The following is a 14,258-nucleotide window of genomic DNA, read 5'->3' as shown; positions in this document are numbered from 1 at the left end:
CTATTGTCCATTTAATGCTTTAGAAATCAGGATAAATTCTGGCTCCATTGGTCGCAATTGGCTCTGAAGTCTTTTAAAAGAGATTACACATTTTAAAAGAAATTTGGATATTGGACGTTCAAATTGAAAAAAAATAAAAAATAGGCAGAATGTTTCTTTGATTGGTGACAGTCTTTGTAAAAAATTCTGGTCCCGGCATTGCCTCCTTTGATAGGGCACTTAAAGCACACGTTAACCCCACTTGATACATGTGTGATTGAGTGCCTGGCTATAGAAAGTGGTAAATATTAGAACGTTCTTATAAAAAGGACGTCCAATAGACAACTTGAACTGTATTAAAACTTGAACTATATTAAAAGTTGAACTGTATTAAATGGAAGTATGGTTCCATCTTATAACCTGCTAGGACAATAAATGAAATATTGTGAAGGCATTGAACATGGTAGCAGTGGAGGGGGGGGGGGGGTGTAGTTTCCTTTGATATAAACCATGATTTTCAATTCCCACTTTCATGCAGAAACCTACTTAGCAGACGTCCCTACCTCATTTAGTGTGACCAGTGGCAGTTCAGTCCTGGATGAGGATGACCAGCCCCTCAGTCCTTGCAGCATGTCATACAAGTCATTCCTGAACAACTTGCCTGACCAATTGATTCCTGGGGTCAAGCGTGGAGGGAAAAAAGGGGGAAAGATTACAACTACAGCAAGGTCGGTGGATGAGTTAATTAGGTTAAAGTAGTTTTGCTGTCTTAACTTACTCAATCCTGGAGATTTTTGCTACTTTTCAAAATTGGAAAAAATGCATTCAAAATGATCATGTACATAGATCGTTTTATTCAACTACCATTAACATGCTCAAACTAAAAATATCAGCTTTGATACTACGCCTATAATTTGTCTCAGAAAAATGTAATAAATAGGCATGGGATAAAAGTAATCCGGGTAAACTACGGATATAGTCGGTGTTAGGGTTGAGTGAGTTAATCAACACTTCATCAGACCTGCCTTTTTGAATGTTATAAAATGTGTTGTTTCTCATAGAGAAAGCAGGACAGCTCCTTTATCTAACCTGGTAACTCTCCAATTTTCCAACAGCAGGATTAAATTATATTTCAAAGTCCCAATTCTCTGTGCTCTTGTAGAAAAGGTTTCTCCTCAAATTGAAAAAAATAAAATAAAATAAAAGATGCTTATGTAGAAGATCTGCATTTGGAGCCAATATTTGTAGTGCTACAAATTATTCAAAGTAGAAGGAAAGTCCTCTTAAAAATCTAAGAATTATTATTTTTCTTCTTCTGTTTTTTCTTTATTATATATGATCTTAACTTTGTCACTTGGTTTGCTGACATTGGCCAGTCGCCAAAAACAATCCAGGCTGTTTGCTCTCTACAAATACCATCATGGGCAAATAAAAAATGTTTAATAAATACCAGTAAGGTCGCCGGTAGAGCCACCATCACTGCCTCGAAATTTTTATTCTCTATTGTCTTCTGGCATTTTCCTACTAATTTCTTGTTATTTAAAAAAATAAAAAGTATTGTTCTTTTGAGGAACTACGGAGAAGTTTAATTTTTTATCAATTTCCTTGATTGGTTATTACAGATGATCCAAAAACTGACAGATTGGCATCAATAGAATTGAAGAATTGCTTCCCATGTTATTAAACAAAGATAAAATAGTTTTGTTCTTTCCCTACACGTTTTCAACATTTCAAGAAAATTGTTATTATTTTATTGTTTTGGTACCAATCTCTTAGTTTTTCACTCATTTTCATTTTGTATAGCTAAATCATTTCCCTTATTCTTTAAATTATTTAATATAGTGGTTTTGTGTCAAATGTTTGAAAATTCTTGTATATCCATCCCATCCATGGAGAATGATGATTCTCTTCTGTAGCATATCTGGTAAAAGAAACAGCTCCCTCCCAATTTGTTCAAGCATGTTTTCATCTTGCCCCTTTTTTCACAATAATTTCAGGTCGAATATTAGTGTTCTAGGAAATCTAGTGTCTTCCACCACTACTACAACCTCCTCATCTTCCATGACGTCAGGCTTTGGCGGTGCTGTGGAGCGCAGGGCCAGTGTTCGAGCCTCTGAATGTGCATTCCGTTACAAGCAGATTGTTGTCAAGAAGTGTTTCCACTTTACTCAGATTTGGCTCAATACCCAGACGCCGATGAAGAATGCTCTCAACCCAGCTGTATGTAAATTTTCTTTCTCTTTTAGTTAAGTTTTTCTAATTTTCTTTCTTTCTTTGGTTGTTTGTTTGTTCTTTTCTTTCTCATTGTTTTCTTTTCTTTCTTTTCCCACAGCAGGAGAGGAGAGACCATAAAGGAGAATTTTGTGTTGTTTAGATGTTAATCACTCAATGTAGAATCCTGAAACTGGGTGGGGTTTTTGACCTCCTCATTGTTGCTGTGTCTTCTATCTCCCTATATTTCTTATCTCTTTTATGTCTTTGTCTCAGAATCAGATTACTTGATGTTGTCCTGGCCCTGGCTGAAGTCTTTGGCTGAGGGGGAAACAGTTAAATGTCCAGTATAATTATAATTGATTTTCGGAGATCTTTTTCCTTGTAAATTATCTCTGTTGTAAGTGCACTTAATAATTTTTAATATATTTTGTATTAAAGATTTTAATGTATTCCTCTCTCTGGGATCCTTTGCTTGCATCTGGATGAGACTTTTAGGTGATCAGTACACCTGTGTGCTCTTAAATCTACTTCTGTTCCCTATTCAAACCAGTCCCCTTTATCTCACTTGTTCTTTGTGACTTCAGTTGTATATCTTGAATTCTTTAACTATCCCATTTTCGTCCTATTTTATGGGCACATATATGATCTAAATGTATTGTAAGAGCCGTAAATTGCTTTTTTACAAAACAAAATCCTGAAACTGATACATTTGTTTCAATTTAACATTTATTTGTGGTCCATTGAAAGTTTATAATATTCCTCATTTTGCATTGCATAACATAAGATTTTCAAAATGATCAGCATGGGCCCATCTGAAGATTTTTAATGTTTTCTATCTTTTCCAACCAAAGTTATAAATTCTTTTTCCTTTCTTCTGATTAAGCCTTTTAAAGGCTGTGTTTGATTTTGCTAAACACGACATCATATCATTTTTTTCAAAGAAGATTGTAAAAGCAACTTATTTCTTCACTGAAGCCCCAGTTACTATGGTGACCAAGAAATGTTTGATGTCTTATTATTATTCAGGTGATTCAAGAAATAATCTCTGCCATGAATTCAGCCAAGTATGACGACAGTCATCTAGTCTTATTCTCTGGTTTTGGCCCTGTGTTTTGCTCTGGAACTGATCTCCACTATCTAGTGACTGGGGATAGGAGGCAGGCAGCTCGGCAAATGGCAGAGAGAATCAGGTAGGACAACATTTCTCAGTAAAACTTTATCTTAAAAATAAACTTACTTTTTTATTTTGAACAATGCTGATGGTTTCCTCTGATCCGCGGAAATCTGCGATTTCGGGGTCAAAGGAGGAATTTCCTTCTTTTAAGAAAAGGTAATTTCCTCCCTCCCTCCACGGCACCGAACGAACAAACATTTAGCTGAAAATCGAAGTCATTTAATCTCTATCCTCGACGACTACCTGACCCCTGACTGACCTCATTGTGCTACCTGTACGAGCACTTCTGACTGACCATTTTATTCAACGATATGCCAATTTTATTGGTGTCTTTAATCAAGCACACTTTAAGATTATGTTATGTTAATGAATTGTTTTAGGTGTGAACAAAACGAGATAAAATCAAATTTTATTATGATACCAAACTCATAACAATCCTTTGCGCCGTTGATCGTTAAAACCATAGATAAGTTTAGACATAAAATTGTAAGAAGACCATAAAAAGTTACGTTATGTAAGTGAAATATTTAAATAATGTCACCGTAGACCAAAAATTTTTTTGGTTTAAAAGAAAGACAAGAGAATGCAAATTATAGTGCTATAAATTTCTTGCTCATTTAAGTCACCAAAGCCAAGTTACATGCTTGTTAAGTTGAATAATATCCATTCTTCACGAAGTAGGCTAGTATAGCAGAGTGTAGTGTAATTTCATATCAATAGGAAATGATCATTGAATCCAAAATAATTTGTTAAGAGAGTTGCTTTTTCTTAATACAGTGCAAAGTATAGTGGCATGACTGACTTAATAATGCTTTCTACCAGCAATGTTGTCCGATATTGCAGTTTCGGCTGTAGTGAAAATTCAATGTTTATTTGATTATAAATAAACAATGTTACTGATGAACGGATTCTATAGTCTATCGCATAATCCACCGAGCATAATAAAGATTACTGTTAAATATAATCTTTTGCTTCCTTTTTAAAATCATCCCTCGTGTTAGTGTCGGTCATTGTGATGCAATGTTGTCTTTGAAGGCGTTTTACATTTGACATTCTTTCCACCCCAGAGATTAGAGTTTCCTTTCGATTTATATAGGCAAATAATAGTCATTAAGAGTCCATGAGTCGGAGTTTATCCTTGTTTCTGTAGTATTACGATATAAATCACTAGTTACTAGTTACCCTCTAGATCGGACACTAGTCTATCGGTGGTGTGGGGTTTGAGGATTTGGGCCAGAAATAATCTCCACATCACTGGTAATGCATATATTATAGGAAAATGTCAACAAGTTAACGAGTGGAAATATCACTGTGGAATTTGACTATTATTAACTTGGATAAAGACAGAGTATTAATCTTACAATTATAAGTACCAATATTTATCGCGGATGCTGTAAAGATGGTTTTTTTTTTGTTTTTTTTTTGTTCAAATCACAGGATTTGATAGCTGGTATTGTTTGATCAGTTGTTACTTGGGATATATACCAGTCCTAAATAAATATTAAGAAGCAATTGTTGGTGTCTTTTAAATGATAGAGAACCCGTGATAAACATTGGCTTTATGATATGTGCGGTTTTAATAGACTGCTACGGATTACACATCAAAATATAAAGACATAATTCAAATTATTAACTTTATCAGTAACTCAGTAACATGACATTCTTTCACTTTCAAGGATTTTAGCTGATTTCACTTCAAATGACCATAACTCAATAACCGTCGCTTAAATGGCAATTCTGTTTTGACTATGATAAAATAGAACATGTTAACTATCACATAACGTAAAAAAATCAAATCTGTACGGTGACATTTTAATACAATTAATATTTTATTCAATGTACTTTTGGTAAAATTCTAATTTTAGGTGCCTTTTTATTTCAAACCTTAATAATTTATTTCTGGATGAAATTTCTTCATTTAAAAGAAGAAAGATGGATCTTTAAGTAAACTGAAGAAAAACTGACTCATAATTTGAACATTTAGTCACAGAATAATTTTAAAATGCATGTTTTATGCATAATTTTGCTACACAGTGATCTAACCTTACTCAATCGCCTGCAGCGGTAATTAATTACTCAGTGACAGCTTTATCTCTTGTAATCAGCAAGTGGTGCTGTCGTTCAGGCTAGATCACAGAAACCGGGGCTTTTTGCTAAATGTTCAATTTCAGCACGATTTTCTGTGCCGTGCCTCCCTCTCCCCAAAACCAAAAAAAATATAATTTTAAATCAATGTATTGGCAGTTGGTGGGACATACAGGTGCAGTTTCCCACTCTTCAAAATGTCATGATGATTTATAATCTCATTTGCTCTAAAGGTGGGGGTTAATGCACTAAAAATGGGGTGTATAAGCACTAGTTAAAAATTTCCCTCCTTTTTAACTTTTTGTCACCTTCAGCACTGTTTGAACTTTGGAAAATCTTTTAAGGGTTGTGATTTCTTACAATTTAGGGGCTTCATGCACTTGTTTTTTTTATTGTTTTTACATTCCTTAAAACATGTTGGTTCACATTTGGTTTATTTCTCCTACCCCCACTCCCCCACACACATTACCTTTTTTGTTGTTTTTTATCTATGGAGTGAGAGGAAAGAAAATAATGAGAACATAAATGAACTCATTCAACTAAAATGTGGAATTACTTAAACTTGTGTTCTTCATCTCTTCTGAAAAAATGAACAATTGTCAGTGATATTGTTGGAAATTTGACAGTTTTCCAGCATTCAGGAGATCAGGTACTCAATTTTTTTACATTCTTTGTTTTTTTTGTATTCTCCAGGGAGCTGACAAAGACTTTCATCTCATTTCCCAAACCCATCATAGCCGCTGTCTCAGGGGCAGCTGTCGGTTTAGGCGTGTCATTGCTATTGTTATGTGACGTTGTGTATGCCAGCGACAAGGCCTCATTCCATCTACCTTACTCACAACTATCACAAACGCCTGAAGGATGCTCCTCATTCACTCTACCCAACACCCTAGGACTTCCATCTGTAAGTGTGTATATATTAAATATTAAGAATAATGGGACAAAAGACAGTGGCAAAAGTGCAATTTTAGACACTATGCAGGTTTTTCTTTTAATTGATTGATGGTAGGGTATAGATAGATTACAAATGATATATAGCTATATGTCTATAAATGTAGATGCTATTTTTTTCTCTCAGTATTCATTTTATAACTTTATTTTTGGAACTAATGTCCCATGATGAAGACAAAGGGTTGAAATGTCATTTATTTTTTCGTGTTTCTTTTTGTTTTCTTTATAGCATTAATGGACAAAATTATGATTTTAGAGAAATTAAGAATCTCACTGTACAGTTTAAATGTAGTACAGGTAGTGTTAATTTATGTTTGAAAAAAAAAACACTCAAAAAACCTGATTATTGCATTGAATGTTATGTGCTTTTAGCTTGTTTCATTTACTGTGTTGTAAACTGTCATCAGGCAAATGAACTTCTTTTTGGAGGCCGAAAGATAACAGCTATGGAGGCATATCAGCTGGGTCTTGTGTCCCAAGTCTTCTGGCCAACTCTCATGATGCAGGAGGTCATTCCAAGGGCACAGAACATGGCAGCATCGTCTGCTAAGGTGAGGAAGATTTTATTACAGTCCTTTTAGAGCCTCAGCCTACAGTTGAACCGAGTCAGTTTCATTAAAGTCAGGTATACTGTTTTGCAATTTGCAGATACAATTTCTCAACTTACGGGACGAACACTCGTATCTGTGGCATATCCTTTTTTCAGCCAGTAATATTTGCATTTAATTAAGACTAAGTTTTAACAAGAGAATAAGTTCACCTTTCCAACATCTTGTAGAAAATATCATGATCTTTAACTTTAAGTCATAAATGAAGAAATCTGAATCAATAAACCTTGACAGGCAGGATTTTATTTCAGTCTAGCTAATTCTATACCTTACCACTGTCACAAGTTTAGCAGTAATTGTGATACAACTCTTGCTTCTTGGTTCGCACCTTTATTACTAATCACACCATGTAAATTTTCATCCTTGCTTTTAAAATCAGATTAATAATGGGGAAAATTAGGATTTTGAAAGAAAATGATCTTGCTTCAAGGTAAAAAATCAAGGTAATAAAGTAAACACCCACCCCTCTTACTTCTCCTAATGTCCTTTGTGAAAGAAAAAAAATAATTCTTAAACCTGCGCCATCATCTTCAGCTCTTTCAGGTGTCATTGCCTTCTACAGATTCATTTCAAATATTTGGCATCAGTGACTCTAAACCAGACCTGTGATGATCTCACATGGTTTGTCTCCTCTAAATCTCCCGCCCTCTCTTCCTGATTTCATCCTCCGCTTCTATCTGTCCTGTTTGTTTTTTAAATGTAATTTTTAAAATAATCTTTTCTTCCAGGCTTTGGAGGCAACCAAGTTGTTGATTCGAAGTCACTACCGCACCAAGATGGAGTTGACCAATGAGACTGAATGTAACCTCTTGTTGGAGAGGTGGTTGTCTGTGGATTGTCAGCACGCCATTGAGGCTTACATTGCCAATGAGAAGAACTGGGCCTTTTTATGACTGCCATATCTGGGTTAAAGATGTTAATCATTAAAGAGAGAATAAAATAAGGATGGTATGAAGCTTCAGTTGCACAAATCATGGGAGAAAATGGATCAATTCCCATTTCCCCTTACAAAATTCAAGTTGCCGATTTTCCATATATTTATGGAATTCAGTATGTTAAATAACCTCTGTATATTTCCTATCACCTGATCACCCGTTAAATGGAAAAAAGTAAATACGTATTGTCTTTTTTTTTTTTGGAGTTCAGATTGGGGTCAATTCTTGTAAAAACTCAGGAAATTTTTTCCTCCTGAATCGGCAACACTGAAAATGCAAACAATTGTATGTTAAAACCAGGACAAAATGAAGGAACAAAAACAAATACTATGTATTTGTAATAAGAATTTTTAAAATAAATCTCATTTATTTCTTTATTTTGTTCCCTTAAATGTAATTGTTTGGAGCATTGGCAATACTTATTCATGTTTTGATTTGTGTCATTGATGCTTTAGGTACTCTGTTTTTTTCTTTCTTCCAGGATTCATAGTTTCAGGCAGCATTTATGCGTTGCTAATCATTACACAGAACTGGTCTCATTTTTATTTATTTGTTGAATGAGAAGAACACACACACAAAAAAAGAATTATTTCTTGACTTTAGGATGATTATTTAATGCTTTCTTGGGAGTTATTTTTAACAGGCAATGTTTAATAGTCTAAATTGACTTCAACCAGTCAACAGTAAACAAAATTTTATAAATTCTTTCTCATCATTAGATGTATAATCACACATGTAAAACATTAAAGGGAAAATTGTTATTTGATTTGTCTGGGCTTTAAGAATTCTAATTTGTTGTTTGTTTTTATTTTAAATATTCGTTAAATGTACATAAAAGACAGTGTAAAAAGTGGAATTGTTAATGTTGACTTCATTTCACTGTAATACTGTGGTTGAAAGTACCTACTTCAAGTAGAAAAATCAGATTCTATCTTATGACTCATCATATTCATTCGTTTATTGTGCAGCGAATTCATGGTTCTAGTATCAGACCTGTTAAGTACGATGTTACCATGAATGCAATGACATTTTATTTTTACAATGTACCATACTATTTTATTTCCCTGAGTTTTAAAAAGAAAGAGTTAAATCATTGATGAAGTTGAATTTGAGCTTAAATGTTTCAAGTGTCATTATAAAAGGATATATGATTATTTCATTCATTCTTGTGTCAGTTCTGCGTTAAGATTAAAAATTTGAACTTTATCAATGATTTTTTTGAAACATTTCACAGCTGCAAACAGAAATATTCACAGTTTTTTGTTTCCAGAAAGTCTCATTCCCAATATCAATATCTATTTGCTTGCCATAGGCTAAGTGTATTTATTTAAAAGAGATGTTATGAATGTTGATTGAAACATGTATATCAAAAGCCAAATTATTGATTTTATATGGTGTTGTGTTTTGTGTTGATTTTCTTGAAATATTTTTTAGCCTCAAACAGCAATATTCACAGTGTTTGTTTCCAGATAGTTTCAGATTATTGAATAAATGGTAAATAGAAAGAGAGTAATGAAATTATATTGATTTCTTTGAATTTGACATATCGAACCATGCAACAAATTTATGGTACCTTTCTTTGAGATACTCATCCTTGAATTTCAAGCGATTGATTATTATTGTGGGATTTTGTTCCATTATCTACCATTACTACTTTAGCAATATAAAATATAACAAGAAATGAATAAGATGTTTAAAGTTTTCAAATTTGTACATTTCTATCATTGTCTTGTAACCAAGACCTTCATCTCATTTTCAGTTTCTTTTGTTTGGCGGTTTGTTTTGGTGAGGACCAAATCAATTGATTTTGTTATTCTCTTACACAGAATGTGGTGGAAAGTTCACTTTTGCTGTGTCTTCTATCCTCCTATATCTGTTGTTCTTTTCCATATTGCTCTGTCTTTGTTCTGAGTTGAGATTATTAAGTTCTCGGTCCAGGCGGGAATCCTTAGCAGGTAGAGAAAATCAAATGCATATTTTTTGTTTTGAATATATAATGATTTATAAGCATTTGATTTTATTTCCATAAGTGAGATCCTGTGCTATGTCTGGATGAGACTTTTAGGTGATCTCAATCTAAGTGTTTCTTGGAATTTACATCTGTTCCCTATTTGAACCATTCTCCTTTGTCTTACCTTTTCTCGTGTGCTTCTAATCATAAATCCAGAATTTGTTGATTGTCCCGTTTTTTCTTTCCTACTGGCGCTGAAATAATCTAAATATGTCGCAAGCGTTGTGAAACCCTTAAAAAAACAAACCAAAATAAATTATCTTTTTCACCAAAAAAGCAGTAAATGCAAAATGACTTGGGCACCATTGAAATTGGAGCGGCATTGCTCTTACTGTTCTCTTGATGAAAAGAAAGTTAACTGTTGTAATAAAAGAGATGGATTTTTTGAGAAATTATTAGTTGAAATACAATCAATCTCACTATTTTAATGGTGAAGTGTATTGAATATGACCTAGACCAAAAGAGGTAATCTATTAGTATTAGATTTTCTTTTTCCTGTTGAAAGGAAAAATAGGTTGATAACTGAGTGTCAGAAAGAGTGTGTGTACATATGTATAGTGTTGCAATTGTTGTTTGTTTTAGTCTGTACATAATTTAATTGATTCACTTATATCATTTATTTATCTTCTACAGACAGTGTCAGAAATGATGCAAAACCACATGTTCTTTTTTGTCATTGATTTTTATCTTTATCTATTTATTTATTTATTTTATTTTGGACAGCGATTGGGATGAGTGATTTTAACAGCGGAGAAGGAAATTGGATTAATTTTTAGACTACCACGATCGTATTTTGCTTCATGAACACTTGATTAAGAATATTGCCTTAAATTGAATCTACAACCGGTGAATGGCATTTCATGACTACTTTTTAAAGCACCTTTAAAGAAAATACAAATGAAAGAAAATGATTATTAATTATTCTTACTATATAACTGAATTCAACTGTTTTTTGTTTTATTTTTTTGATTTAAAATATGATTTAAAAATTATTATTTTTTTTGGTAAACATTAAGTGAATATGAATTTTTTTCTTATAAATAAAAAAGACTGCATGTATCTGCTCAGATAAGGAATGTATTCGACATGGACACCAGTTAAAACCCTCATTATTAATGATTTATAAATGACTACTTTTTTCTTTCTTTTATTCAAACATTTATTAGAATTTTATCAGTCATGTTTTTAATACTTGTAAATTGTAAATTTTATGTCAATTGTCACATGATAATTTTAAAATAAAGATTAGTTTGTCCTCAATTTAAAATGTAAAATGTACAGATTTAAGTTTTATTTCAATTTCACTAACCTAGTCATCTCTTTCATATAAGCATCCGTTGGGTTTTTATCCACTTTTTTCTTTTATTTTTTAGAAAGGACATCAGTTATTTTATTGCAAGTTTTAAGAAGGAAGAAAAAACAGCATAAAATGTGCTGCAATTATTCCAAGAATTCAGTATGACATGTTTTTCTTTCTTCATAAAATCATCAGCGGATTTATGGTTTTATTTCTTTTTTATAGTTCGTCATTGAAACTTAGTGGGTTGTACAGATCATTTTATTTTTAGTTGATGACAACAGGTATGCTATTTGTATGTTTACATTTTAATATTGTCATGGTCAATGTTCACCAGGTGAATTGTGAATTTGTAAGATCTCACTCGAATCAAATTATTTCTGCACATTTTATCAATTGAAACCCATAATGAAATAGTAGTGAAATTAATTAACGGGAATGGTATAGATCTAGGGATATGAACACGTTCTGAAAAAAATAGATAAATAAACGAAAGTAAAAATCTCTCTTTTTCCATGCCTGTAAAATAAATTTTACATTCAAAACCAGAAAAATTATCTATCAGTTTTTATTTTAAAGCAGAATTGAAGACTACCCAAAGGAAAAGTGATGTATCTACACTTTTTATGAAACAAACCTGAAAAATTCTTGACATCTTAAAGTACAGTATTGGGTATTCTTAACAAGTGGAAAAACACAATTTGGCTTCAGACATGGTACCCTGTCTTTCACACATGATTGGTTTTAGTAACGTGTGATTTATGCCATTAATGCAGAAATCATTGTTATGTCAATATGTTACTCTACCTTTGCACAGCAGAATATATAAATCTACTCGTCTGTCGTTTGATTTTTTTTAATTTGTCTACCAGCTCTGCTTCATTGCCTGTTACTTAATGTTTTCTTCTCCCATGTCCTCCACCCCTGCTATTGTGGTATAATTCTTTGTGTGCCTTACTAGTATGTGTGATCAATGCCTCTTTCTTTTTTTACAAAGGACTCCTATTATTTTCAATTTCATTTTGCCATACTTAACCATAACATACAATATATTACCTGGAAGTTGCCGGCTACGATTATGAAAAGTGAGATGAAATGACATTGCCTCCAAGCTCAGGCACGTTTCACTTCAATCTAATATTGTGATGGGGGAGACACAAAAGCTGGAAATTGCATTGAAAGTTCCACGCTGCAGTGACAATTGACCACAGATTTTAGAGCCACTTCTCTATGCGTCACTCATTGTCCCAGGGAAACTATTTATAATTCTGTAATTGCTGTATCTATAAAACTGGGAGGGGCTTCTGAACTCCCATAGTGGGCAGGGAGGCAATTACTGTGCCTTCTATCCCCCTATTTTTGTTTTTGTCTTGGAATGAGATTACTTGGTTTTGTCCTGGGCCCTGGTTGGGAGGGAAACAGTCAAATGTAGAGTTAGAGTTTTGGGAGATGATATTTTTTGTCTTGTAAATCATCTCTCTGTTATGCACTGTATTGTTTTTAGTTTTATGGGATTATGATTTGTAAACATTTGAGTGTGTTCCTCTTGGTGGGGACCTGTGCTTGAGTCAGGATGAGACATTTAGGTGACCTCAAACTAAGTACATTTTTGGTGTGCACTTGGAATCTACATCTGTTTCCTATTTGAACCATTGACTTACTTTTTCTGGGGTACTTTAATTGTAATTCTAGAACATTTGACTATCCCATTTTCTTCCTTTTAACTGGCGCTTATATTACTTAAATTTGTTGCAAGCGCCGTAAAACCCTTAAAAACAAACAAAAACATGTCTATAAAATCTGTCTTTGGATATTAATTAACCAAGGCTTTTAGAGCCACTGCTCTATGTGGTACTCATTGTACAAATGAAATGATTGATAGTTTTGTAATTTTATGATTACCATAACTATAAAATCTTACTCTGGCTATTTGTTTTAGGACGATATGTGACCCATTGCCGCAAACCTGTATTTTATGTCAAGGTGAACCAGAAGTCAAAAAGAGATTTTAAATTTGAAGTGATTGGTTGAAATGTGAGCTTTCAGTTTTTGACATTAAAGAATTCATATCCATTTTCTCTTATTTAATAAAACATAAGCTGAAACTAATTATAATATTTTTGACATTAAAATTTTTAATTTTTTTTTTTGCATCAAAATAACCCCGACATAATACTATACTGCTTTGAAGCAATGGGATATAAATATATATATGTTTGGAATTTGCACCACCCCATACTCGAAAGAATGGTAAAAATATTTTTGCTTTCCACTTTACGTTTTAGTGAAAATGTGTATCCAGATTGAACTACCAGACTTTGTTGGAATGATTCGTATTAAAAATGATATGTTAGTTTGATTTACACTGATTTTTTTTTTTTAATCGCATTCTTTGCAAAGATGTAGAATATACATGATTGAATGTTTTTTTTAGCCTGTGACGGGTCTGTATTTGTTGAAAATATTATCTTTCATTTCAATATTATGCACCTTCTGTTATTTTCAAATATTCTTAAACTGCCATATTGGTGTACTATTATTAAGACTTATAATTTCTTTTTACAAAGGTCAATTTCGAGATAGTAGTAAGAATCTGGAATTTTGCCTTGTAAGGAAAGGATTTTGATTTAGAATTACAAGTAGACCGTTTTGTGTCAGAACGTTGTTCATTTTGTATGCAAGACCTATAAGTAATTTGTAATCGAATGTTGTGGGAATCCATTTTGTTTTCGTGAAGTGTTACATATAAACCAAAACAGTGATCATTGCAGCCTCACTCAAAGATAATATGTCCATAAATGGATATCGTAGCTTTTATTTGAACATTTTATCTATATTTATTTTGTTTATAAATATTTGATGATGAGCAATGTGGGTACTGTGTAGTGTCCAAATGATCCATGTCTAATTGACTGAACCCATGCCATGTTTGATGATCTTTGTCCCACACTCAGTTGTTACCTTATGTAAAATGTAAATAAACACCATAATACTATAACTATAA

At 32.8% G+C, this 14,258-nt stretch overlaps 1 protein-coding gene across 1 annotated transcript in view; it reads left to right on the top strand.

The window, feature by feature from the left end:
* LOC144977036 (uncharacterized) overlaps positions 1-14,258 on the top strand; it is a 50,540-nt gene extending 36,282 nt beyond the window's left edge. The window contains exons 4-9 of the mRNA XM_078921753.1: positions 518-707; positions 1,977-2,199; positions 3,220-3,383; positions 6,146-6,356; positions 6,811-6,954; positions 7,740-14,258. Of these exons, the coding sequence (XP_078777879.1) occupies positions 518-707; positions 1,977-2,199; positions 3,220-3,383; positions 6,146-6,356; positions 6,811-6,954; positions 7,740-7,904 (1,097 nt within the window). The 3' untranslated portion in view covers positions 7,905-14,258. The remainder of the gene's footprint in view (positions 1-517; positions 708-1,976; positions 2,200-3,219; positions 3,384-6,145; positions 6,357-6,810; positions 6,955-7,739) is intronic.

This window comes from Berghia stephanieae, chromosome 7, assembly GCF_034508935.2.
Source record: "Berghia stephanieae isolate SIO BIC M18660-M18661 chromosome 7, UCSD_Bste_1.3, whole genome shotgun sequence".
NCBI lineage: Eukaryota > Metazoa > Mollusca > Gastropoda > Nudibranchia > Aeolidiidae > Berghia > Berghia stephanieae.
This window is presented reverse-complemented; position numbering and strand designations above follow the sequence as displayed.